This window comes from Dromiciops gliroides, chromosome 1, assembly GCF_019393635.1.
Source record: "Dromiciops gliroides isolate mDroGli1 chromosome 1, mDroGli1.pri, whole genome shotgun sequence".
In the NCBI taxonomy this organism is placed as follows: Eukaryota; Metazoa; Chordata; class Mammalia; order Microbiotheria; family Microbiotheriidae; genus Dromiciops; species Dromiciops gliroides.
Genome location: NC_057861.1, coordinates 349,550,318 through 349,573,874, shown reverse-complemented (window position 1 = coordinate 349,573,874; position 23,557 = coordinate 349,550,318). Strand labels below are relative to the sequence as shown.

Genomic DNA, 23,557 nt, shown 5'->3' with positions numbered 1-23,557 from the left:
GCTAACACTCGAGCTACAACACTAGGGCTGCTAACACTAGAGTTGCACAACACTATTTGAGCTGTTAGCCACATTTGTTTTTTTTTTTTTTTGCAGGCAATGGGGGTTAAGTGACTTGCCCAGGGTCACACAGCTAGTAAGTGTCAAGTGTCTGAGGCCGGATTTGAACTCAGGTACTCCTGAATCCAGGGCCGGTGCTTTAACCACTGCACCATCTAGCTGCCCCCGTTAGCCACATTTCTAACAGGTATACATAATCTTTTATTGTCGCCAAATTTTTTGTGACCACCATATTCAGTTATGTAATCGCATATGGGGTCACAACCAACAGTTGTTTTTCTGTTGTTGTTGCTTGGGGTTAAGTGACTTGCCCAGAGTCACATAGCTAGTAAGTGTTAAGTGTTTGAGGCTGGATTTGAACTCAGGTCCTCCTGAATTCGGGGCCGGTGCTCTATACACAGTGCCACCTAGCTGTCCCCCAAAAGTTGTAAGGTTTATTTTATAGGTCAATACATTTCTTTTTTTTTTTTTTTTTTACAGGGCAATGAGGGTTAAGTGACTTGCCCAGGGTCACACAGCTAGTAAGTGTCAAATGTCTGAGGCTGGATTTGAACTCAGGTTTCTCCTGAATCCAGGGCCAGTGCTTTATCTACTGCACCACCTGGCTGCCCCAATACAACCCATAGTTTAAGAAGATTTATTTTAAGAAACCTAGAAGAAGGCCCTCGCACAGTGAATGAACGCCTATCCTGCATGGAGGATTTTTAGGAAAAAATGGCCAAGTATAGAAAGTGGAACTAAAGAAAAGCAGTTGGATTAGACCAAGAATACACATATTCACTCTCACACACACACACACACACACACACACACACACACACACACACACACACACGATCTAGGCTGGAAGGGACAATTTTTAAGACACTGAGGGATTAATATATAGTATGTCTGAAGGAGGGGTAGATACCAAAGTCTTGGCCAAAAAAAACCCCAACAAAAGCCACTGCCCCCCAAAACCAGACTGTATTAATACTGAAAAAAATTGACCAAGAGAACATCAGTAGCTACAGACCTATATATCTTCTCTCCCATGTATACAAAACCTTATGAGCATTAATCTCCCTGTGCATCAGGGTCCTTTCAATAAGCATAGTAAGGACCAAGTAAGCTTGGTTATAACTGATATTGTACTACACCTTTACCATCTTATAATTAATTTAAAATTAGTGAACAATTGCTATCTCATTGTGCTTAGTTTGTTGATTACCCCTTCCCCCCAACGACACCAAAAAAAAAAAGTAGAGAAAAAACATCTTACAAGGTTCTCTTACAGCAAAGTATCCACACATCATGATCATTCAGGATCCTTGGAATGTGTAACAGAAATAACTTCATTATGTTCTTTTCTCTTCTTTTTCCTCAGTTTACCCCAATTATTAGTTTCAATTTATTTAATATTTTATTTTTAAAACTTTGAGTTCCAAATTCTCTCCCTCCCTTCCCACTCCCCTCCCCCTTATTGAGAAGGCAAAGCAATTTGATTTAGGTTATACATGTGGAATCATGCAAAACTAATTTCCATTAGTCATATTATGAAAGAACCCCCCCCCCAAAAAAAAAAAACCTCAAGAGAAATAAAGAAAAAAAAGTATGTTTAAATTTGTATTTAGACACCATCAGTTCTTTGTCTGCAGTGGATAGCATTTTTCATCATAAGTTCTTCAGAGCTGTTTTGGATCATTGTATTACTGAGAATAGATAAATCATTCACAGTTGATCATCTTACAATATTACTGTTACTTTGTACACAATACATTTAATTTTTTCATTGGCTCATGTAAGTCTTTCCAGGTTTTTCTGAAAGCATCCTGCTCATCATTTCTTATAGGACAATATTATTCCATCACAATCACATAGCACAATCTTTCAGCCATTTCCCAATTGATGGGCATTCTTTACCCCCAATTTACAACTACTGTACCACCAGAGAAGAGTTGATATAAATATTCCATACATGTAAGTCCATTTCCCTTTGAAAAAATGTTTTTTTTAGATGCAGACCTAGTAGTGGCACTGTTAGGTCGAAAGGTATGCATCCTTAGGGCATAGTTCCAAATTTCTCTAAAGAATGGTTGAATCAGTTCATAATTCCATCAACAATGCATTAATGTTTCATTTTCCCCACATCCCCTGTAACATTTGGCATTCTCCTTTTCTGTCCTATTAACCAGTCTAATAGGTATGAGGTAATACCTCATAATTGTTTTAATTTACATTTCTCCAATCAATAGAGATTTAGAGCACCTTCTCATATGGCTATAGATATCTTTGATTACTTCATCCAAAAACTTCCTATCTCTTAATTATTTATCAATTGGGGAATAGCTCCTATTTTTACAAATTTGACTCCATTTTCTATATATTTGAGGAACAAGGCCTTTATCAGAGAAACTTGCTTCAATTTTTTCACATTTATGATTGCTAAATGTATTTCCCTCCATCCTATTTGACTCCTCCCCTTTTATTTTATTCTCTCTCCTTTCATTCTTTACCCACTCAAAAGTGTTTTACTTCTGACTACAGCCTCCCCCAATCTGCCCTCCTTTCTATCAAACCACTCCACCCCCCATCATATCCCCTACCCTTCCTACTTTCCTTGTAGGGTCATATAAATTTCTATACCCATTTGATTGTATGTTATTCCCTCTTTGAGTCAATTCTGACGAGAGTAATGTTCACTTACTCCCTCCCATCTCCCTTATCTTCCTCTCCACTGTAGAAACCTTTTCTTTTCTCTTTTATTTGAGATAATTTGTCCCATTCCACTCTCCCTTTCCTTTTCTTTGAGTGCATTCCTCTTTCTCACTCCTTAATTTTATTAGTTTTTTTTGGATATCAAACTTTCATATTCAACTCATACTGTGATCTTCTGTCTATATATACTCCTAACTACCCTAATAGTGTGAATGTTTTTATGAGTTACAAGTATATCATCTTCCCATGTAGAAATGTAAATAATTCAGCCCTTATTAAGTCTCTTATGATTTCTCTTTCCTGTTTACCTTTTTTTTTAATTAATTTTTTTTAATGGGGCAATGGGGGTTAAGTGACTTGCCCAGGGTCACACAGCTAGTAAGTGTCAAGTGTCTGAGGTCAGATTTGAACTCGGGTACTCCTGAATCCAGGGCTGGTGCTTTATCCACTGTGCCACCTAAGCCGCCCTGCTGTTTACCTTTTTATGCTTCTCTTGGATCTTGTATTTGAAAGTTAAATTTTCTATTCAGCTCTGGTTTTTTCATCAAGAATGCTTGAAAGTCCTTTATTTCATTGAATGTCCATTTTTTCCCCTGAAGGATCAGACTCAGTTTTTGCTGGGTAGGTGATTGCTGGTTGTAATCCCAGTTCCTTTGCCCTGCATAATATCATATTCCAAGCTCTCCAATCCTTTAATGTAGAAGCTGCTAAATATTGTGTTATCCTGACTGTGGCTCCATGGTACTTGGATTGTTTCTTTCTGGCTGCTTGCAATATTTTCTCCTTCACTTGGGAGCTCAGAAATGTGGCTATAATATTCTTGGAAGTTTTAATTTTGGTATATCTTTCAGGAGATGATAAGTGGGTTCTTTCAATTTTTATTTTGCCCTCTGGTTCTAGAATATTGGGACAGTTTTTCTTGATACTTTCTTTTCTTTTTTTTCTTGCAAGGCAATGAGGGGTTAAGTGACTTGCCCAGGGTCACACAGCTAGTAAGTGTCAAGTGTCTGAGGCTGGATTGAACTCAGCTCCTCCTGAATCCAGGACCAGTGCTTTATCCACTTGTGCCACCATAGCTGCCCTGATACTTTTTGAAACATGATGTCTAGGCTGCTTTTTTGATCATGGCTTTCAGTTAGTCCAATAATTTTAAAATTATCTATCCTGAATCTATTTTTCCAGGTCAGTTATTTTTCCAATGAGATATTTCACATTGTATTCTATTTTTTTCATTCTTTTGGTTTTGTTCTATTGTTTCTTGATTTCTCATAAAGTCATTAACTTCCATTTGTTCAATTCTAATGTTTAAGGAATTATTTTTTTCAGTGAACTTTTTGTACCTTTTTCCTTCAGTGAATTTTTGTGCTGCTTTTTCCATTTGGTCAGTTCTGTTTTTCAAGATATTTTTCTCTTCATTGGCTTTTTGTACTTCTTTTAACTGAGTGTGTTTTTTAAGGTGTTGCAAGAATAATGATAGTTGAGAAGGCATTGTGCTCCCCTACCACCCTTGCAATGTCAGGATAAAAGAAGGCCTTCAGGACTTTGGATGAACCCTCTGTGGCTATTGAATGAGAGGACCTGGAAAAAGAATTGCATAAGGTGAGCAGGTATAGATGTGTTGTGTTTGGCATAATGTGAGGGAACTCCTGAATTGATGAAATTGTAGATCCATTTGAATATAGATATGATTTATATGAGATGTGAAGGCATTGCCTTTGCACTGTTGGTGTGAATAACTGGTCCTTATTAATTTTTGCACAGTAAGGTTTAAATTGCAGAAGACTTCAGAGAGTATTTTTATCATATCTTTTTTTTTTTTTTAATTTTGGCTGATGATAACAGGAAATGCATTCTGACCTTGCATAGATGCTCACAACTGAAAAACTAACAAATGTAAAAAAAATATTAAAGTCTTTGTAGAAATAACTAGGCTGAAAATCTTCAGATACACTATTTTTATTTGGCCTATCAAACTGTCACCAGTTGGTCAATGATCCTTATTCAAAACCACTGTCTACAAAATTTTATGAGAGAATAGAAGACACAGGTTGTACTATTTAGGAACTGAAAATTAGTGGGAATATTGGCCATACATTAAAAAAAAGCCTTAATAAGGTTATTATACTCATGAAAGTTATTACATTCATAAATGAATACATACATTAAATTGAATATGGATATGCCACCTGAATATAAAAAGGTCATATAATTAAAAGAAAAATAGAAGAGAACAAGACAAGGTACCTATCACTGCTGTGGCTAGGTGTTGTAACAATCACAAATAAAATAATTCCAGCCACCTAAAATTTGCTATAACGTGATCATAAGCCCCCTTTTATACAGTGAGAAAATGCATATATCCTCAAGAAACTGTTTAATATAGTTATGAGCCATGTATTTGGAACCAGGGAAAGTGCATTTGAATCCCAGCATTGCCAATTACAACATGCAGTAGCTCCGACATGTATTTAACCTTGCTGGGTCCTAATTTCCTCATTCATAAAATTAAAATTCAACATAATAAAACATTGTGAGAAATAATTATTATCACCATATCTCAGGGAGATACAGAGTTTTCTGCCCCTTCCAAAGTCCTGACAATCCAGTTTTCCTTTTAGGATATTATTGATAAAGAGATTATATCCTCAATCTTTGTCAGACCCTACCCAACCATGCAAGGAATTTAATCTAGGGTGGGGAAATTCATTCTGTTCTACTCAAGTTAAGGTGGAGACAGATTCTTTTGCTGATAGTGGAAGGCTGGAGGCAGGGTGGTCTGGTCTGAATAGAGATAATTTCTTTCTGTCCTGAGGTCCCTTAGCGCCCCTTCCCCCCCCCCCAATTGAGAAAAGTATACTGTCTTTGAATTGATAGTCTAAAGTTATGGGTAATCTAGTATAGCCCTTCATTTTAATATAGCCCACCTTCAATTACATTAACCAATTAGATTTGATTACTGTTTGATGAACTACCTACTGTTTTGATGGGTATATAAACTGTGAATCTGCTTCCATGATTTCCTGTGGTCTGAGAGAGATGGCCAAATGACCATCCTTTTATTAATAACCTGATGATCTTCTTAATAAAATGAGTAAATTACCCCAAAACTATGTGTCTCAACTTTTTAATCATCACAACAATATAAATGAAGGGGTCCCCATCAGCTCTAAATTTATATTATTTTGATCCTGTGGTCCAAGAAAGGTTCTCATATTATCAAGGATGGCCTTAATGAGTTTTGCTGAATGGGTGAACATTAATAGTGATTTACTATCAATGGTCAATGTCCAATTTCTATGAGATTTGGCCATTATTTTTCATATCTTCCCTAAAAGCACACCAGGGTACATATCCCAGCTACCTCTAGGCACATTCTTCTCCCCTTGTCCTATCCCCAGATTCAAGCCACTTGAATCCATACTTAACTACTCAAACAGCTTGAGTGAAATGGAGTCACTAATTCCACTTAGGTGAGATGCAGCACCACCAACCTTACTATTTACCCAGTCTCTATTCCCTACAGATCTCTAGCACAATTGTCTAATCTCTCGATATAAGCTAAGGGCCCCTGGTCTTGCCTTCTTCCTTGCCTCTGAACAGTGAAGACTTCTAGGCCTGTCCATCTATTTTGCAGTCAAAACTTCCTTTTATGTGCTAAACTCCACATCAAAGTGTGAGCCCCTTTAAAGCAGGGACTGGGAGCAGCTAGGTGGCACAGTGGATAGAGCACCGGCCCTGGATTCAGAAGTACTTGAGTTCAAATCCGGCTATAGACACTTAACACTTACTAGCTGTGTAACCCTGGGCAAGTCACTTAACCCTAATTGCCTCACCCCCCCCCCCCACAAAAAGCAGGGACTGTCTTACCTTTTCTATTTGTAAACCCAGTGCTTGGCACATAGTAAGTACTTAAAAGCTTTTTCATTCATTCAAATCCCAGAAATAGAGTTCTGGGAAATTTATTGTTATCTAAGATAATTAAGCCAATAGTGACATATGGTTTTATAAAGCTAGTGATAATGATTTTGAAAATCAGTCAGGTTCTATCACCGAAAGACCAATTTTAAAGCATAATGAGAAATTCACAAGGGATATTTTTTTTATCAGTTTGCTAATATTATTCTACCATTGGTGTATGGCCAAGTTTAGGTTAAAGTTCCTATGGTGGTTAGCCCCCAAAGACCTATTTTTCATTACCTCATATTACAGCATCTCCTGCCAGACTGTTTTGGTGGGTGTTAGACAAGGCTCTTAGGGAAGCCAGGCAGCAGAATGGCAATTTATCACTCCAACAGATGGTCCAGTTTTAAACCTAGGAAATCCTACTGGGGAAATCTATAAACAAGACTTTTATTGCCATTCTTAGGTATTTAGCAAAGAACAGAGGGACTGATGCTGTAAGAGATATATTCCATGGGGTTTTCTGATGTTTGGAAGAAATGCATGATGAGTAAATAATACTGTTATAAGATAACAAGAAATATTTTCTTCCACATCATTTATTTCATTTATTAGGCCAAATAAGTGATAGGAAAGCATGCAAACAAACCTTGTCTGAATGAAAAGTGGTGTTTTTTTTGTTTGTTTCACTTTCCATTAAGAACATTTGAGAATATATGTGTATGTATACACATGCATATATGCATATATATGTATATATATGTTTTAATTCTTTCTCTGTGTCCTTTCTTTGTCTCTGCTTCTCTCTCTCTCTCTCTCTCTCTCTCTCTCTCTCTCTCTCTCCTCCTTCATTCTCTGTCTAACTATAATTTGCAGAACGATTACTTACCTGCAACATTGATATAGAAAATTTCCCTAATATGAATTCCCTACGCCAGTGAAATAAACAGTCCAGTTTAAAATACATGTTTGTGTGTCTACACATATAGACGGATATATACCTATTAGAGGCAGCATGATACTAAGGCTACTCAGTTTGTTTCTCATATGTGTATAGTGTTTATCTATATGAATTCATCAGTATATAGGAACATATATATACATATATATGCATATGTAATATATGTAATGTATGTGTAGATATGCATATATATGTATGGGGTATAATATATGTATTGATATGAATATGTATGTGTGGGTATGGTTATCTCCATCTAGCATTGTGACACCATGTAGCTTGGGCCAGATCTGATCTAGATCTGCCCAAGGTCTTTGGCAAGCTGACTAGACATGATTTCAGGCCAGAGCATCCTGCAGCAGGTGTCCGAGCTGCCTCTTGTACATTTCCTCCATTGACCTTCATCTTTCTAGGTCATTCCTACTTGAAAGTTGTAGAGAGGCCAAACAGGGCTGATTCTAGGATCGAAAAAGACAACCACATCCTCCTGATGCTCAGGGAGTTTTCTGAAATGTGTTACCATGTGTCAGAAGGAGAATAGTGGGTGAGAATTGTGTCCCTTGGGTTATATAAGAGAAGAAAAAAAAGGGATGTGTGGAAAAAGACACGTCACAAGACAAAGTACATATAAATTTTTAATGAATTAACCTTACAAAAGACAATGGCTTCAAAACATGATGTATTTTGTACAAAATCGGTCCTGTGTGGTAAGGACTCTCTCTGGAAATTGATGGCAATGGACCACTGGCTAGGAGATCCAAGACAGTGCTAGCAAGCCATCCCTGGCAATACCACATCACAGAGTGCCTGTAGGCCACCACTGGTTATGAGACACACAGGTGAAGACATTCAAACTAATATGGAGGGACAGAATCAATCTATTTACAAATACTGTGTATTTTAATATCAGACTAGTGGATGCGGTTGGGGAGCTACTGTATTTTCCAGAAAATAACATGCACCAGAAAATATTATACACCCCCTAGTTTTATTGCCTTAAGAATTGTTTTGTTTGTTTTCCTTCTAATATTTTAAATTCTTTCATTCTTCTCTTCTTGTTTCTCTTCATTTTGTTTCAGTCTTTTCTCCGCTTGGGAGTAAACACAGTGCAAATGGCAGTATAGTCGTCTAATCCCTTGGTGTTCACTATAAGTGTCCCAGCATGTCAGAAAAGAGATGCGTGAGCCACCGGGGCAAGCACACTCTTCTGCATGAGTTCCATATAGCAGAAAATAGCACACGCATTCAAATCAGGGGAACAGAAATGCCTTCAGAAAGTGTGGGGCACTCTCCCGAAAAGAGGATATATTTTGCCAAATCTAGGCATATTCTTCAGGATGCCACATTTGCCTGGGAAAGGGACCTTGCCATTTCTGTATGAACAAAATATGTCTTCAGTTCACCTTTTCCTTTCACATTGATTATTCCTCTGCAAGTGCACATGTATCCTAGTGTCTGTAAGACAATGTTTGTCTCCTCAGTGACCTGAAATAGAAGTTTTGAAAACATACTTAGCTTAGATAGATTGGAAAAACGGAATCATGGCTCAAAATCTGCTTTTTACACCATTGGGTTTGTATACATGTTACACATATGTAAATACACAGATATATGACTACATGCGTGTGTGTATATATATATACACACACATACACACATACATATACACAATTTTTCCCAAGAAAGATATTTATGTGCAAGTGATTTTCATGTATGCAATAATTAATATATTTATTGTTCATTTGGCAATCAGAAATAGACCAAAACCCCAGTTCAGTTTTTTTTTTTTTTTGGTGGGGCAATGATAGTTAAGTGACTTGCTCAGGGTAACACAGCTAGTAAGTGTCAAGTGTCTGAGGCGGGATTTGAACTCAAGTCCTCCTGAATCCAGGGCTGGTGCTTTATCCACTGCACCACCTAGCTGGTCCCCCAACCCCCATTTGATATTTAAAGAAAATAAGCCTTTTGTTGTTCTACAGAGCAAAATGCAAGAATCTGACCAATTGAAACAAATATGATTTCTCATGCTACATATGTAATATTTTCAGACCAAACTAAATACTGCTTTCTATGCTTCTATGCAATTATGAAGCCTGAACCTATCCTAAATATCACAGGACTATAGATTTAGACCTGTAAGGGATCTCCGAGACTATCCAGTCCAAACACTTCATTTTACCGATGAGGAAACAAAGGCCCAAGGTCACACAGGAAATAAGTGACATTTGAACTGAGGTCCTTTGATTAGGGGCTTTGAGCAGTTACTGAATCAATACCATCCTAGAAGACCCACCACACATCCAGATGTCCAGTCGCATCATTTTGGAATGTGATCAGTGAGGAAGCATTGAGGTGATATCAGAAGAATAAACAGTATTCTGAAGCAGTTGTGCACAGGGAGTACATTTGAAGGAAGGCAGGAATTCCTTTAAATAATTAAAAGGTATGGGACAGCTAGGTGGTGCAGTGGATAAAGCACTGGCCCTAGATTCAGGAAGACCTGAGTTCAAATCTGGCCTCAGACACTTAACACTTACTAGCTGTGTGACCCTGGGCAAGTCACTTAACCCCAATTGCCTCACCAAAAAAAAAAAGAGGAATGGGGGTGGGGTGGGGAAGCTAGATGGTACAGTGGATAAAGAATTGGCCCTGGATTCAGGAGGACCTGAGTCCAAATCCGGCCTCAGACACTTGATATTTACTAGCTGTATGACCCTGGGCAAGTCACTTAACCCTCATTGCCCCTCCCCCCCCAAATTAAAAGGCAGCATAGTGCAGTCAAAAGAGCATTGGATCAGGTGTTACTGACCTGGGATGGAAAGCTGGCTCTGTGACTGAATAGCACTGTGATCTTGGACAGGTCACTTAGGGTAATGAGTTTCTAGATTTAGACCTAGAAATGCTCTCAGAACTCATCTGGCCCGATGCTCTAATTTTACAGATAAAAGCACTGAGGCCCATAGAAGTGAAATAAGCTGCCCATCATCACACATGGCAGAAATGGCAGGGCTATGATTTCACTCCTAATCCAGTGTTCTTTCCAGTATACCTTATCTCTCTGGGCCTCAGTTTCTGCAGCTACAAATGAGGGGGTTGGACTAGAGAGAAAGTGTGGTACAAGGGAAAGAGCTGACTTTGGACATTGACTGGGCTAGCTACGGATATCTGGAAGTCGTGTTTCTGGCCCTTATCACATGTCCTGAAGCAAGTCACCTAACCTCTAAGGGCCTCAGATTCCTCATCTATAAAATATGATCCTATAACTCGATGGTTTCTAAGAACCCTGCTGCCTCTAAAGTTCATTAATTCACTAAGGTCTCAGACTGGTTTTGAATTACAAATGACTAGGAGACAAAGACCTCTTGCCTGGCTTGCACCTGTGAGGAATGGTGTCATTCTTCATGAGGAAAAAAAAATACACAAACTTTTGGTTAAACTTGAACCCAGACTCTAGGCCCTTATTTTTGTTCCCTGGATCCTTTCTATTAGGACATATGGCTGTCATTTCCAACTCAATTTGTCCAAGGCCAAACTCATCATTTGCCATTTAGCTTCCTAATTTTCCTCCATTTTTTATTCCTGTTAATACATTCCCAGTCACTAGGGCTTACAAACCTGGTGATCTCTTCAATTTTTTTTTTTTAAATTTCAGTTTCCATCAAATTCTAGGTACTTTAGAGATACTGCAAAGTATAATGGAATTTGGTAATTGGATATGAGAGGGAAGACTGAAACGTAACATAAAAGTTTTGAATGTATGGGAGACCCAGAAAATGGTGAGGTCCAGATAACAGAAGAGGAACAAGTTTGGGGAGAAATATGGTAATTGGTTTTGTACATGTCAAGTCTGAGAAGCAGGTGTGATATCCAGGTGGGGACTTATACAAATAGTTAAAGATTAACATCTGCATCTTGAAAGAGAAATCAGGTCTAGAGGTAGAGGCAGAGGAGTCATTTATGCCTGCCTGAAAGCTGAAGCTAATGAGAAACCAATGAAAGTCACAGAGAAAGAGTGATTTTAGAGGTAAGAAAGGTTTCCATGAGTGACAGGCTTGTATTAGGCTGAATTGGGGAGTTACCTGAAGTCTTTCTTGAAAAATGCTTAGTGACGACAACTTAGCATTTTAAAAAAAACTGATTGTCTCTCACAATATTCTTCACTAGGAAAATATTATGCAAGGGTACAAGTAGGAAAATATGCTTGCGACTTCTTTATATAACAAGAGGAGGAATAATGAAGGAAAAGCAGGCCTAAAACATTGTCCTTTCGAAACACACACACTAAGAACTCACCAAAATCAATTAGTACCGCTTACTTAGCTTCACTGGCACATACTAGGGATCAGCAAGAACCAACATTAGATATATTTTCTGATTTAGGTTGGACAATGATGTAGATATCATTGTTTATCTAGGAAGAGAAGTTAGTACCATATTCTATCCTGGCAGTCCTGTAGCCTGAGATGCAGGGTAAGACTATTCCTGCCAAGAATGTGGGGAAAATCACATATTTTAGACAGCTGGAGGGGATAGTAAATTAAATGTTGAACTCGGAGTCAAGAAGACTTGAGTTTGAATCCTGCCTCATATACTTAACTGTCTGACCTAAGCGAGTTATTTACCCTTTCTGTACCAGTTTCCTTGTCTGTAAAATGGGAGGTAATAGTAGCACCTATCTCACAGAATAGTTATGAGGATTAAATGAGATAACATGTAAAATTTTTGGCAAACCTTAAAGTATTATATAGATGCTCATTGTTGTTGTTATTAAAATTTAGGTTTATTATTTGTATTACTATATGTAAAAATGGAATTTCAGGGTTTTGAAAACATGGGAAGATGGAACATTAAAGTACCTGGATCAGAGATGAAATAAGTACTAAGTTAAATACCCTAAGCTCTTTTTTATAATGATAATGACCTAATACTTACATATGAAGGACATAATTCATGTCATATCTTTAAAATGATTTCATGGCTTTGGTCAGTGTTTAAAGATAGACCAAAAGGGAACAATTCACCTTCCTCTATCCACTGCTTAGGAATCAGATGATCATATTATTTGCATTCATTGTTCCTAAATTAAAGAATATTTATTCTGACAGGTACCAATTTAAAAAAAAATATGCTAGCATGTGAAAAGTCCTATAACACCTTTGTCTTTGACATTGAATTAAACAGGGATAGAAAATATAACTTAAGACCAGAGATCTAGATCTGAAGCAGACCTTAGAGCCTATCTAATCTAACTTTGTTTTTTTTAACATCACAGATGAAGAAGCTGAGGTTCAGGGTGGTTAAGAGATTTATTTGCCTGAGATCACCCAAATAATAAATATGGGAGATGGGATTTAAACCAAGGTCCTTTGGGGTGAGAACTATTCATCTTTCCATTTTATCAGATTGCCTCCCTTACTTAAAGGATTTCACCATTCCTTCCAGATGTCTGGCATAATTTCCAAGAAAACATCTCTCTCCAACTGGACTGCTTCTGGTAAATTCATCAGTCTTTTTTTTTTTAAATGAATTTAATTTTCATTTAACACAAGCAGATTAACACTAGTGGACACTAAATAACTCCAACTAAACAACGTACTATCTCTGTATTTAATGATTTGTAGCATTGTCATATGGAAAAAAAAGATTAAATTGGGAGTTGTTTAAACAAAATGAGTGAGATTTTGGCTGAATATGAGGAAGAATTTCCTAAAACTTAGCTGTCCAAAATTGAAAAGAAGCACCTTGGGAAATAGTGAATTTTCCAGTACTGAAGATATTCAAAGGAAGGCTAGATAACTCTTAGTTGGAGATATTGTAAAGAGGATTCATACTTTAGGTATGGGATGGACACTAAATAACTTTTAAAATCTTTTCTGTGTTTCTAAGATAAGCAAGTATAATAATTGTACCTTTAGTTTCTTTCTCTTTATTGAAACCCAATTATTGTCATCTGAAAATCTTTGTTGCTTTGTGGACTGTATATCTCTTTTAAATTTACCAGTGGTGATGATATTTTTGCTTATACTAACTACCCTTTACCCCTGTGACCTGTCCTTCCAATTGGCTGGTTTCTCCCAGAACCTCCATTAAGGAAGGTACACAGGCCAGTCATATCTTCTTCCTCATTCTCCAGGATGCATTCCAGACTCTCCCAGGCTTTCTCTACAATGCCCCTGAGTGAGGTACCTCCCTCACTTTATAGCTTCCTTTTAGTCTTTAAAATGTAAGCTCCTTCAGGGCAGCTAGGTGGTGCAGTGGATAAAGCACCAGCCCTGGATTCAGGATGACCTGAGTTCAAATCTAGCCTCAGACATTTGACACATACTAGCTGTGTGACCCTGGGGAAGTCACTTAACCCTCATTGCCACACCAAAAAAAAAAAAAAAGTAAGTTCCTTGAGGGCAGATATCATCTTTCTGCTTGTGTTAATCTTCCCTATGTTTAGCACAGTACCTGCCTGGCACATAGAACACTCTTCATAAATGCTTGTTACTGACATGAGTAACCTACCTAGCCTTTTTTTTTTTTTTTTTTTGGAAAACCATAGATATTAATGAAAGTCCTTCAGTGTTTATATCTCATTCCATATTAATCTTCACACCATTATGTTTTGTGACAGCCCCCAACTCATTATTTCTAAGCACATGAGAAAGATAATATAAATCAGAATTGAAATACCTGTATTTTATCTAAGACTCCAGTGCTGTCCATCCTGCTGGCCACATTTACAGTGTTGCCCCAGATGTCATATTGAGGTTTCTGAGCTCCAATTACCCCAGCTATCACAGGGCCATGGTTAATACCTGCAAAACATCAGATTCTAATTAACAAGACCATAACAATTTTATTAGCTGTTTCAAATAAGTGACATCTTTATGACACTATTTTTTGATAGGACTGGGATAGAAGTTATGAACTCTTGTTATGCATATTAGAGGACACATTTTGTAACATGGGGAATTAATTGCTCTTTATTGAACACATGAATGGGATTATACCAGGCATCAGGTAGAAGAGGAATGAGGTAAATTTAAAATTTTTGTTAGGAACCCAGAGGAATACAGAAAGGAATCAATAGAATTGGGTGCAAATGTTTTAGGGGGTCTTTGATTCATAGAGGAAAGAAGGGGGATTGCAGAATTGTCTTTGAATGGTGATGTTTTCTAGGACTAGTTGAATGATAAGGATAAAATTAATCACTAATTTCTAAACAAAAGCACTCCATTATCTAGGCTGCCTTTAGTAAAGGAAAATTGGAGGTATATAGATTAGAATAGCACTCAGATTTAAATAAACAGCTTCATCAGTTTTCAAAATGTACACTTCCCATGAAGGTGCCAGTTCCATTTTGCCCCCAATCTGCCTTAATTTTGTAATTGGATAAAATACAACAAAGATTACTTCAGGAATTCTAGTTATCTGATCATTCCTCTGCCCACCCTAAGGTGAAAACCTCTCCAAAAAGTTGAAGAGGAGATAGAATTCTTAAACTATGCTTTAGTCTAGCTACCTGATTTTCTTTAGGCCTGACTAAATTTCTTTTATTCCTAAGATATATAGATATGTGCTATATTAGTATGGCTAATGTTGTTTTCCTAGTTGAAAACAATTACCTCTGTGTTAACCTCCACTAAGTTCACAGATAGCATCTGCTTTTGATTCATGCGCAATGAATGGCTGGTTTTTACATGGGATTTAGAAGCAATGTGTATGCCCTTGGGGTGTATTTCAGGCTCAGGTTACCATGTTAACCAGGACTTTCTGACCCAAGTGGTGCCTCTGTCGTTGAAAAATATGGGCTCTTCTTCTACCTCTCCAAATTAAGAAGTTTTTAGATTACAGGAGACAATGACCTCAAACCAGAGTATCTGGACTTTTCCCTACTCATCTCTGGTTGTTTTAATAAAAGGTTTGCTGCCTTGGGGGAGAAAAGAATCTGGTACAATGAAAACAAAAATGGTTGTTGTGAGAAATGGGTAGTTGTCTCCTCTCAATGTGGATATAACAGTCAGTCATATTCCCCCTGACCTGTTTGTAGGACAAAGGTCTCAGATCCCCTACTCCCCCTCAGGTTAGCAAGGTCACATGGGTTCAAAGAGCCCTGGTCTCAATAAGGTCCACTCCAGAGTTGTGTCCATATAAGGAAGTATAAGGTCCACTCCTGAGTCATGTCCATACAAAGAAGAACAGTGGGAATACTGCATTCCGATTAGCTAGTTTTTGCGTGTAGATTGTAACCCCACCAGTGATGAAAAAGGGGAGGGTCCATTTGTGTTAGGGACTAGGGCATAAAACAGAGCCTGCGAGCCCCCTTTCTGGGCACCCACTAGCTACACACTAGGGTGCCTCCTTCTTATGAGAAGAAAATAAAGCCTTTGTCACTTTGCTGCTGAGTTCCTGAGAATTATTGAGAAGAGGATGGATTTTTCCCTCAGAGTTGTTGAGTGAAGTACCATGTAGATACATTTGTAAAGCCAATCTTCCAATTTTACTATGGGATAACAACTAATAAAACACAAGCACTCAGTCCATAAAACCTCCAGGTTCGCATTGGACAATAGAAGTAAAGAATACCTTGCTTTAATGGAGAATGATTTCAAACAGACATTTCTGCTCCAGGAGTCAGAAGTAATTTTTCTTCCACTCTAGCAAACAGTTCTGAGTGGTCATCAGGCCTAAGGCCCCTGGGCTGTAGTTCTGCTGGATAGTTTGAGGTCTGCTTCCATCGGTTCATCCTGCAGCATAGTGCTGATGCTCAGTAACTCTACAGCTGCAGAGGTGGCTCATCCTGACCTGCCATCCTGCTAGCAATGGGGGTGATTTCCATTTTGAGAACGAGCACAGTTGATTTGTGATTCTTGATTAACAGGCTAACTGCCCAGTTTAATATGCAAAGAGAAGGCTGGGGAGGAGAGTTCAGCTCCAAGCTCTTATTTGGAGGAATGCTTATCTCAGATCCTAGCAGATATGTTTCAGTACCTAGGACTGACCACTAGATGACAGTATCTACTAGGCATAAGAGTAGAACAGCTTTGCAGGAAGAAAAGGAGGGGGCAGATAACCCACCTGCTACCAAACAGGAGAGATAGTTTTGCTCAAATTTTATTATACTTAAATGTAATTAATTAGACATGATTTCCATTTAATTCACAGTTTTAAAAATGGCCTGAAGGTTATAAATTCAAGCTGTTTTCTTGTCCTAGAGTTTTATGTCATTGAAAAATGACAGTCATAAAATTATGACACTAGTAGTAGATTATAAGCATCCTAGGCTATCCAATAAAATTAATACATTGCATGTATATATAAACATATACACATATGTGTAAATATATGTATGTATACACACATACATACACACGTGTGTGTGTGTGTGTGTGTGTGTGTGTGTGTGTGTGTGTGTGTGTGTGTGTGTGTGTGTACCCTTTATCCTGGCCATTGATTTTCTCGACTCTGTAATTCCTTACTCCGTCACTTCTGTGGGTTTTTGAGAATCATAACTCAAAGGGTAGGAGTTCACATGGTGGTAGTGGTTAGAGTATAGGCCATGGAGTCCAGTTCTCTCCCCATTTTTATGGGAAGCAGTTGAATCCATGAGGATGCTGTATATTTCTAAGGAAGGGGAAGGGGGGCAGTTTGGGTAAAGGAAGGGGAAAACCCACTATTCTATATCTCATCAACGGAGAGTTATCTCCTTTCTCCTGAGAAAGTATCTCTAAAAGCAGCCTCCTTGTGCTGACATTATCTTTGTAGCATTATGTGCCCTGGGTGAAAGTAATCGGGAATAAGGCTGACTAGAAGGAATATAAAGCAATAAGATAATAGAGCTAAAGCAAAACTATGAGTTCTCTTTGTCATCATACTATCTAGAAAATGCAAAAAATGTTACACATTAACAGTGATCATTAGATATAAAAATTATAAAGCAAATTTTCTGCTTTATATTCCAGAATGCCCTTATTCTCTCTACCTGCCTAGAGAAGCCCTAACTTCTGTATGTTATTGGATTCTGGACATGAATAAAAGTGAAAGTCAGATAAATATCAGCTGTTCCCCCCAAATATCAGATTTTTTTAAATGATAAGAAATGAGGAAAACAGGGAAAAAATTAAACTCACAAGAAGGTTCTTAAAGAGAGCTAATTTCATATTGATTCTTCTTTTCAGTAGAATATGTTTTTAAACTTTAGGGGAGGCAACAGCTCTTTGGGAACCTTTTAGATACTTGCTCTTATTAAAATCAATGTTGTTTGAATCCTAGCTTCTTTATTTCTTTTTCTTTTCCTTTCTTTATGTTTTTGGTGAGGCAATAGGAGTTAAATGACTTGCCCAGGGTCACAGAGCTAGTAATTGTTAAGTGTCTCAGGCCATAGTTGAACTCAGGTCCTTCTGAATCCAGGGCTGGTGCTCTATCCCCTGCACCACCTAGCTGCCCCCAAATCCTAGTTTCTTAAACTGTGGATTATGACTCTGTTGTGTAATTGAATATTGGGGGGGGTCATGAAAAAAATTGGCAACAGTGGAAACTTATGTAAACCTATTTAAATACCTATATACCTGAGGCTGCATAAAAATTTCTGAGGTGAAAAGGGGTCATAAGTGGAAAAAGTTTTAGTAGCCCTGGTTCAAATAGAGAATTGAGGTTAAAGAAATGAGATCTCTTAGGTGAAATCAGCATAGTGTTAAGAAAACTGTAAGGGATTGATATGCAAGTGTGGGGACCAATTTTTAATTGGGGAGTGTTAGCTAAGTGGCTCACCACAATATTGGGGCAAGGAAGGAGACCGGCAGCCTCCCTCAAAACAGAGCAGGATTTATTTTAACAAGAACGAACTTAAAAAAAAACACAAACAGGGTCAGTAAGATCAAGGGAAAGGAAATAAAATGGGGAAAAGGAAATTATACAACCTGAAAAAACACCACCGCCCAGGAATCAGCTGAGAATACACAGCAGCACTCCTGTCACCTTTCAGCTTCCAGCTAGAATGCTGGAAAAAAAACTCTCTTCTCCCAGAACACCCCACACAGCCCCCAGCCAATTGGCTGGCCACTCTGATAGTCACATGACTGCCCTCACTAGGCTTCCAATCATTATAATTTTGCCAGGCCCATGTAGGCGTCAGCGAGTGGTGATGACATGAGGTGCCAACGCCATGGCAATGGCTACAACCAGTGGGTGAAGCACCGTGCAGTTTGTGGAGCCCCAGGCCTGTGCACGCCGAGGTTTTTCTTTCAAATTCTAGCCCAAAGATGGGGTCATAAAAAACTTCAAATAGCAATTAATTCTTTACAAAGACAATGCATTTATTTTCTTCATTTTAAAGAAGGAATAAAAATCTGAGTTTCCCATTTATGAAGGACTTGAACTACTTTCTTTTTGGAGTACTTCCTGATTAGCTACAAAATGGTGAGAAGATAGCTTAACCTTCGAAATCATGTTTGATTTTCTTTTGGTCTATGGATCCTAGGACAACAACTGAGCCTTTGTGTGCAGTCTATGCTAGTTTCAAGGCTACAACTGTTTGCATTTGACCTACACAAGATCTTTTAGCCTCCCCAGTGTATAAGAACATCCTTCTTATTCATTTTCACAAAGGGATCAGAAAGCACATGGAGTTCTTTCCAAAACATACCCACTCGCAACTTAAAGTCATTGAAGGAATGTTTGTTGATTACATCCAGTTTAGCTGCCAGGGCAAAAGCGAACTCCACCATGGTGCCAATGTGCATGTATTGGCGCTCAGGCTCCTGAAGGGAAACAAAAGGGTAGTTAGAGAAAGACTCAGAAGATCTTCTGTTGATGCCCAAATCTGCACGCCAATCCAAAAAACCAACCAAAAAACTGCTTCAGAAACAGAACTCTTCAGCATGTCCCATTATTTGTAAGCCTGTCCTCCTGTGGACTCTAAAACCTTTTCTTGGTATGAAGGACTCTTTCTTTTTTATGGCATTTCTCAGGGAGGGGAAAGGGAGAGACTGTAAATATCAGAAGGGGTAAAAAAAAATTCTTTGGGGTGAACTGAGTTCATGTCTGTTATGCGGAGGGAGAGGGTTGAGCAAGAAAATCTACTGCTTTCCTCTCACTATCCTCCCCCTCCTCAAATCTGAGTACTTCTCTCCCCTTTATAGAATCTAGAAGTTTGCATGGGCTTTGCTAAAAGTACAATTGGCAACCCCTGTTTGGTTTTCATTGACTGGGACATCCCTCAAGATAATTACCCGGCTCACTCAAGTAAGTTCAATGTCATAAGGAAGGATCCTTCATTAAATTTTAATCATTCAAGTTATTGTATTGTCTATATTACCTAGTAAAAGTACATAAGTAAAACTAACATTTAGGATATGTTAGAGGGAATTCATAGAAGGTATTCATGTTTTGGATTTAATAGGATTTACATGTATAAGATTTAGACAATTCTGACTAGCACTAGCTTAGTGGCTAGAGAGACAGGGAGACTTGTGTTTAAGCCTCACCTCTGTCACATCCTGGCTATGTGACTCTAAGCAAGTCACAATCTCAGAGTATTCTAGGAAGGTCTTGAAGATTTTAAGTTGCAGAAAAGGTGTCAACTCGCATAGATTTTCCTCGTTCGGGAGATCCCTATACTAATGAAAATGTAGGTCCAGCCTGGGCCTATACTTCTTTCATAATATTCTTTCACCATAATTTCTTTTTTTGAGAGGGACACAAATCTAGCTATTGAAAAGTAAACTATGTTATTAAATTGAATACAGCCGTCAGATTGGACTAGCTGACCTCTCAGGTCTTTTCTCACTCTAAATTAAACACTTAGAAAAGATACCTATGTGATAGTCCCAGATTCTCACATTCAGGTGCAGGGAAGTGTCAGAAACTGCTTTTTCTAACTGCCCATTCAGGAGGCCCATAGGAGTTCAAGTTTCCAGCAGCCCAATTGAAATCTCATATCTTTTTTAGAGAATGGCTTTACTCAGGGGCTATGCAATTACAAGTTCATTAAGAAATGCCCTAGGACATTTTATTTAAACTACTGTAAAAAACTCAACTGAATCATTGTATTTCCTAAAAGGTATCCCACACTTTTTCTGAATCCTCCCCCAAACCCTTTTATGAATGGACTGTAATAAAAAAAAAAAAATCAGGGGGCAGCTAGGTGGCGCAGTGGATAAAAGCACCAGCCCTGGATTCAGGAGGACCTGAGTTCAAATGCGGCCTCAGACACTTGACACTTACTAGCTGTGTGACCCTGGGTAAGTCACTTAACCCCCATAGCCCTGCAAAAAACAAACCCCCAAAACCTAAAGTTGGGGTGGGGGAGGGGAGGAAGGGAGATTGCTTTCTTTTGAGGATATCACAATGCTGAAGTAGACTTAATGTTTGGGAACAAAAATTGCAGTAGAGATGAGGATGGGATCAGTTAATTGTGTGAGAAAGACATCTAAACCTTATCTAGGTGGTGAAAGCAAAGCTGATCCCTAAAGCTAGGTGAAGACTTAATGTTAAGAACAGAACAAAAGGAAGTATGGGGTCATGATCTCCTTTCTCAAGTCTGAGTTTAGGGATATGTATTCTGTTTGTTTGTTTGTTTGTTTGTTTGTTTTAAATATTGCCCTTCTATCTGACCATTCATGAATCTCCTTTGTTGAGTTTTCAGCCAGGTCATGCCCACCCACTAACTTTATATATCCCCTATGTCTCTGTCCTGGCTCCTCTTCTTCTGTACTATTTCTTTTTGTGATCTTATCAGCTCCCATTGATTTTATTATCACCTCTATGCAGATGATTTTCAGATTTATTTATCTAGCCCTAATGTTATGGCCCTGGGTACCTCTTTTGAATGGCCCTGGGTACCCCAGAAGTTTTGTGGGGTAAATCAAAAGAACCTTCTCCTTGAGAAATTAAACCAAAGGACAGACACACCTAACCAGTCTCCCCCACCCCTAGGGAGATAAGATTGGGTGTGGCTGCTGCCTTTGTGGCATGAGAAGAGAGATGGCTTGAGAGATCCAGAGCTGCCCCTCACCCAAATCCCCCCAGCCACCACCAGTGGGGGATGGTCCTCTCCTAATAGGGGGTCTTTTCACAGTCAGACAATCACCTCATTGGACCACCATCAGACCTCTATAAAAAGTATCTGCCTGTCTCCTGCTCAAGGAGATAGGTATCTCAAAGCCATGCCTCTGTGCTATGCCTTCTCCCCATGAGAAGAAATCCAAGGATTTTTCTCTTGGTTTTCTTTCCCTAGGCCCTAAATAAACTATTATTTTGTTCTAATTGGATTTGTGTGCAAGAGGATGTAATTCTTTAAAGAGGAATTCCCAAGAACCCCTATCCGAAGCTCCTACCCCTATCCCGAACCCCCACCTATTCTCCCCATAACACCTAACTTCTCTCCTTGCCTCCTGATCTATTTTGACCTGGATGTCTCATAGAACTCTCAAATTCAACATATCCAAAATGGAACTCATGATCTCTCTCCCCAAATCTTCCCCCTTTCTAAACTTTCCTACTACTGTAAAGGGCACTACCATTCTTCCAGTAACCCAACTTAGGTGTCACCATCAATTCTGTCCTCTCTCTTAATCTCCATATCCAATCTGTGCCAAGTCCTGTTGAATCTCCCTTCATAACATCTCTTCTATATGGTATTCTCTCCTTTGACACTGTCATTACCCTGGGAGAGGTTGTTATCACTTTATGCTTGAACTATTGCAGTAGCCTGCTGGTTGGTCTCCTTGCCTCATGTCTCTTTCCACTCCATCCATCTTTTACTGAACCTATTTTCCTAAAGTGCAGGTGTTACCATGTCACCCCCATGCCCCATTAAAAAAACAAAGCAAAAAAATTTCAGTGGCTTCCTATTTTACTTCTAGGATCAAATATAAAACTGTGTTTGCCTTTTAGAGCCTAACTTTAACTTGATTCCTTCCTACCTTTCTAGTCTTCTTCTCCTAAATGAAAGGACTACTTTTACCCCTTTTTGTATCTTCAGAATTTAGCAAAATGCCTTGACCATAGGGTAATAATTTAAAAGATTAGCGGGATTAAGAGACAATAGTCTCCATAAAAACTTACTGGTCATCATTCCTGCACTAGCCACTTTCCTCTCCATCTTGGTGAACCAATTCAACTCTACACTGTCCTACCCTCTTGAATCCCTAGCCTTCTTGAGTATATTTTGGATTATGTTCAGACGAACCGATGCCTTGGATTACTCCAACCATTTGATGCCTTCACTCCTACATACATCCTGCTGAACAAAGATGGAGAAAATCATGTAACCATTCTGATTGGGTCCACTAAAAAACTGTGTTATAGAACCTCAACTGGTCCCTCACTGCAGCTGGGAATTTGTACTATACCTCCTTTATCAAGTCTTTATCCCACTCTCCATAGCTGCTCTTACAAACCCTTTGATCCCTCCTCAAACCTCCCATGGGTCCCTCTACTGCCACTCTCAGCTGAGAACCTTGCCTCATAGTTTACAGAAAAAATTAAGGCCATCTGCAACTGCATTCCATCCCATCTATTTCCAAAGAATGCCCCCTCTGTCATCACCCCTTTACTTATTTTCAAATTCTGTCTACCTGTTTATTCACTATTGCTTGTAAACAAGCCATGTCTCCTCTATCCTGAAAAAGCCCACACTTGATCCTTCCATCTCTGCTAACCATCAATGTTGTAAATAATTAATTGTTATTTGAGGTTTTTATGCCTCGATGAGTACTGGCTTGGGGCTTCACAAACTGCAGGGTGCTCCACCCACTGGTTGTAGCCATTGCCATGGCGCTGGTACCTCACATCATCACTCCCTGATGCCTACATAGGCCTGGCAAAATTATAACAATTGTAAGCCTAGTGAGGGCAGTCATGTGACTGTCAGAGCGGCCATCCCATTGGCTGGGGCTGTGTGGGGTTTTTCTGGGATTGGGGGAGGAGAATTGGGCATTCTAGCTGGGCGCT

General features: G+C 38.7%; 1 protein-coding gene across 2 annotated transcripts in view; it reads right to left on the bottom strand.

Moving 5' to 3' along the window:
* Window positions 1–8,269: 8,269 nt before the first annotated feature.
* ADCY2 (adenylate cyclase 2) overlaps window positions 8,270–23,557 on the bottom strand; it is a 544,207-nt gene continuing 528,919 nt past the window's right edge. For both annotated transcript variants that reach the window (XM_043977444.1, XM_043977445.1), the window contains 3 exons: window positions 19,248–19,362; window positions 14,294–14,418; window positions 8,270–9,100 (listed from right to left, as the gene is read on the bottom strand). In XM_043977444.1, the coding sequence (XP_043833379.1) occupies window positions 8,948–9,100; window positions 14,294–14,418; window positions 19,248–19,362 (393 nt within the window). In that variant the 3' untranslated portion in view covers window positions 8,270–8,947. The remainder of the gene's footprint in view (window positions 9,101–14,293; window positions 14,419–19,247; window positions 19,363–23,557) is intronic.